This window comes from Ptychodera flava, chromosome 6 (genome assembly GCF_041260155.1).
Source record: "Ptychodera flava strain L36383 chromosome 6, AS_Pfla_20210202, whole genome shotgun sequence".
Lineage (NCBI taxonomy): Eukaryota > Metazoa > Hemichordata > Enteropneusta > Ptychoderidae > Ptychodera > Ptychodera flava.
In genome coordinates, this window is record NC_091933.1 from 19,256,538 (window position 1) to 19,261,189 (window position 4,652).

Genomic DNA, 4,652 nt, shown 5'->3' on the forward strand with positions numbered 1-4,652 from the left:
ATGGTATCCTGTATCCATTGCACGGACACTTCCCCTCGAATTAGGAGAAACGTGAGTTCGTTTGTGTATCGCACCATGATAGGTCGTCGGGTAGACGAATGATCGAGCCAGTAGCTGGAACTGTTAATGACATATTTTGACTACTTTTGTTTTGCATATCACGTGTAAGTTCTTGTTCTACTCCCAAAAGTATGTTGAAACACTTACTATTTCAAGTTAGCTTGCCATCACAACGTCTATATGAGTAAAATGAAGTATCACTGTTTACATTTTGAGTTCATGTCCGGACCAAAACGTCACTTGTCAACAATAACAATGCAGCCTACACACATGTACAGGTTGAGCTGACACGCTGAATACTGTGTATCTCAACATACTTTACCCAGTGCAGTGGACTTTAAAAACAAAAATAGTGAAAATAGTTATCAACCATTACATCTGATGACCCTTAAAGTACTTATATCACAAGTCAAAATACTTTAAATTATTGGTCGGGAGATGTAGCATGAACATCGGTACGACGGTAGACATGGGATCATGACGTCATGATTCAGTGAATCAGTATTTGTAATATTAAGTAACCAGCACATGTCACGTGTTTAGGTAATGAAAGTTGTCACATGAACAAACAAGTTTAATGAAAGCTCAATTCCAAATGATTTCAAGAGCTTACTACAAATTACAAAACCATCAGAACCAAAAGAGTATGATTAAATAAACTTACAGAACTACAAAAAGGGATTTGAAGTATGAAATGCTTGTAAGAAACGTACATGTGAAAACCAAAATAATAGTATGACGATATGATATATTGTGATATTAAATTATCCATGAGTAAATGACACTTCAATCGAAAATTGTAAATAAATTTCATATCAGATATAAAAAAGTCAATTCAAATGTGGTATATACATATATATATATATATATATATATATATATATAATATATATATATATATATATATTTATACGTATATACGTATATATGAACTACCCAGTCGAATCACTATTTAATTGAGTTGCTACAGTAGATGCTCGAGTTTTACTTTTGAACATTTTTTCTCTCACACTTGACCTCGGCGAGTCAGAGTTTTGCCTACACGATGACCGACAAATAATACGTTTCACGGCGAATCTGAACTCTTTGTCTCTGAACATATATAAGAATGGATTGATCATGGAATTGGAGTACTGAAGCCAAATCGCAATCTCGTACCACAGGTCCGAGAACAAGTACTTTCCGGCGATGGCGTCGGCGATAGTCGTCACCTTCCATGGCAACCAGGTGACGAGAAAGACGCCCAGCAGTATGCCGAGCGTGGCGGCAGCCCGTCTCTCTTTTGCCTTCTGCCGGGCTAGGATAGCTTCCATGCTTTGGCGAGCGTTCTGGTTCGCCACATCGTCGTTGTTGACATCGTTCTGTAATTTTATCATATTAACAACTACAGTCGAAAGTTGCCGAAACCGGTGCAAACTAGACTTTCGTCGTCCGTTTTGCTGTCCCTGCATTTTTGCCCCCGCCATTTCGTTGAGATCTGTCTCAGCTGTCCGCTGATCGTCGATACAGTTCGTTCCCTCCCCTGTTGCTTCTTTTACTGTCTCCGCCCCGTCATTTGGGTCGGTGTCGGTTGGCATGGATACGCTTTGCAAGGTATCAGTTGACACTGCTTGATTTGCATAACAATACATGTTGTTTTCACGGCCATGGTCCTTTGACTTGTCCTCAAGTTCACCCTGAATCGGCTCACTAATCCGATTTCCAAAATTACGTTGGTTCTCTCCTTCACGCGAGATTACATCGGCTTCTCTGTTGTAACCTTCCCCGTCCGTCAATGTTTTGTTACCGTCAGAGGTAATTCGTTCACACATCTCTGACACACTTCGCTGCACAGAAGTCACTTGGTAAGGTCATTGTATTGGAAGTCAATCATCGTTACACTATCCCGGTGGTCGTCAACGACCTCATGAGGTTCGTTCCCGCAGCCGGAAACATCGTAGCTACTATTCCTGGAAAACCGACAACAACTTCGGCAAGGTCTCCTCTGCGTGTTTCTGTTCCCGCTATCTCGGCGTTTCTCTGGGTTACTGCCAGCTTCTAACTCAGTATCGTCGACTTGCTCTAATTCTTTATCCTTTCTCGCCCTTTTTATCGGGCAAATAAAGCAAGCAGTGTCGGGGAGACACGTTATTTGTATAGGGCATTTCTTTCTCGCCTCTTTACTTTTGTCAGCGTTCATATCCCCCTTTCTCTCGCCAACTGGTTTTGAATAACGGTGACTCCGGCGTATTGTGACGAAAATGTGAACGTATAGAACTAGGGTAAAGAAGAAGGGAATAACGACTGTGACAAGAAAGCTTACCACGGTGACAGCCACGTCTTCAACCCACTCTACGTCGCATTCTTTGTGATAGGCGACCACGCTCTCCCCGGAGACGTGCTCGTAGATCAATGTAGCCGGCACTTCAAATATCAGCGCAAGTGCCCAGGCCGTGGCGATGAACCCCAAGATCAGCTTCTTCGTCCTTCGCAATCGATACTTCAGCGGAAACGTTATCGCCAAGAAGCGGTCCAGGCATATGACACACATGTGGTAGACTGAGGCGGAGTAGAGAAACATGTCCATACACAGCCAGGCCATACAGAATGGCTTCCAGAAGTTCCAGTAAAAGAGGAGCGTGTACGAGGCCATGAGCGGCATGACCAGCAACCCGGCCAACAGGTCCGTGACGGCCAGGCTGGCATAGAAGTAATTGGTCAGTCGCCGCAGTCGCGCGGTGGTGAAGAAGGCCGTCAAAATCAGAGCGTTTCCGACGATAGCCACGACCGTTATGACTACAACGACGACCCCTAACGTTATCTTGACGGGCAGACTGTACGGTGACACCGGTCTCTCGTAGTCCTCCTGTGACTCGGTGGTCGAGTTGACGATAGAGTCATTGTACATACTTGTTGTGTACTTAAGTTACTTTCGAACTTTGCTAAACGACGCTTGTCAGAGTACGGTTCAAAGTATCTATCAAAAAAAGGTGAGAAATAAAACCTGTGTTCGAATTTGGCAAAGCGAACAACCGACTGGATCAAGATAGGTATCTTCACTCATCACTATCAAGCGTGATTCAACTATGATCTGTCCAACATCGTGGTATTGTCGCGGCGAAAGAACCGCTGTGCTAGTTTTATATAGGTCCTTCCGGGCGAAACCTTATATACTTCTGAGGAGGAGAAAAGGTTTACTCCACTAAATAACACCACTGCTAGGGTCACCCGAAAGGTCGACAACGTTTTAGTGGGAGGAAAGGAAAGCGATAGGGTATCAACTACACGCCCATAAAAGTTGACAGGGTCAACAACTAGTCACTGGCAACTTGTGACGCTGCTGGAACACTTGACGGGATCAAATTCGGCCAGCGAAGTCGTGGTGGCCTGGAAACATGGCCTGAAAGGCATGGCCTCGACCTCTTCTCGTAAGAATGGACTTTACAGCAGAATCTGAAACAAGATATTAGAGAAGGAGGGGTCATTCAACAAAGTGTAATTACCGCGTCTCCAATGCCAATTGCGGTGATGGACTGGCTCTAATCACCTTTCGAATCACAACGCGTTTTGAGTCATGCACAAACAGTGACCATGACGACGCGGACAAACTACAAGAGGCGATCTAGGCGAGTTTCACAAATCCTCAAAGACGGCACTATATGCTGCCATTGACAAGATCGAAAGGTGGGCAACCGCGTATAAAAAATAAGCTTTGTCTTACGATATTTCGAAGCAATCCCGGAGCTCAGTTGTTGCGAGATCATATGTGAAGGATACAACCCGTTTTCAGTAAGATGAACAGAACGAATAAACTGACCAAAGTTTCACTAGACCTCTGCGACCGTTTAAGGATATAGTAGCAAGTACGAGATGGGACCTACATATTTCGAGTGAGCATGTCTTCACTTTAGTCGATTGCGCACACATTTGGAAAGTATCAGTAATTGAAATAACGTCAGTGCGGACATGTCACAGTATCTCATTGCGACACGAATAGAAAAGTTGTCAAGCTATAGAATTACAGGATCGAAATATTAGTCAGAGTTGGAAATCCGCATATAGCACCGGCGGAAAGTATAGCATACGATTTTAAGTCACACACGTCAACCACTACATGTCTCATAACACACCAGCAGGCGTTCCTGTACAATCATAGAGGAGAGAAAATACCTCCGTGGCGCAGATCCCGAGCGTGTTCTGCTGCATTGCTACTTACCTATGTCAAACCACTGTAAACTGAAACCAATGATCACTTCAAGGACTCGACTGCAGGGTCTATGATCGAACGTGTCGTCATTTGAGCTTTGGACTGGGACAGCTTGGTGGAACAACTGTCAGAACAATAATCACACTGAGACTGCGCGGGAAAGTCAATAGATTCGGCGTTTGAGGCGAGCTAGTGTTTTGACAATTTGTTGATAAGGAACCGAAACGTGCCCTGGTATTTAATTGTAAGTTTTGGCCGGCTTCCATCATTCCAGTGTGAATCGGTCCAACACTATATTTTATCTTGAAAGCCACAAAATCCATAAACACAAAACAAGCAGAATTTCACAAATTGCCTCTGTGTAAGATGTCTTTCGCTTGATAAAATCACTCACCATGACGTCATC

The 4,652-nt window shown here is 43.8% G+C and overlaps 1 protein-coding gene across 1 annotated transcript; it reads right to left on the bottom strand.

Moving 5' to 3' along the window:
* Positions 1–1,897: 1,897 nt before the first annotated feature.
* Positions 1,898–2,947, bottom strand: LOC139134244 (muscarinic acetylcholine receptor M5-like). Its single transcript, XM_070701158.1, has one exon. It carries the CDS (start codon positions 2,945–2,947, stop codon positions 1,898–1,900), a length of 1,050 nt encoding a protein of 349 aa, XP_070557259.1.
* Positions 2,948–4,652: the final 1,705 nt, after the last annotated feature.

Excerpts from the sequence above, each read along its gene's own strand:
- LOC139134244 (XM_070701158.1), bottom strand. The coding sequence starts at position 2,947 with ATGTACAATGACTCTATCGTCAACTCGACCACCGAGTCACAGGAGGAC.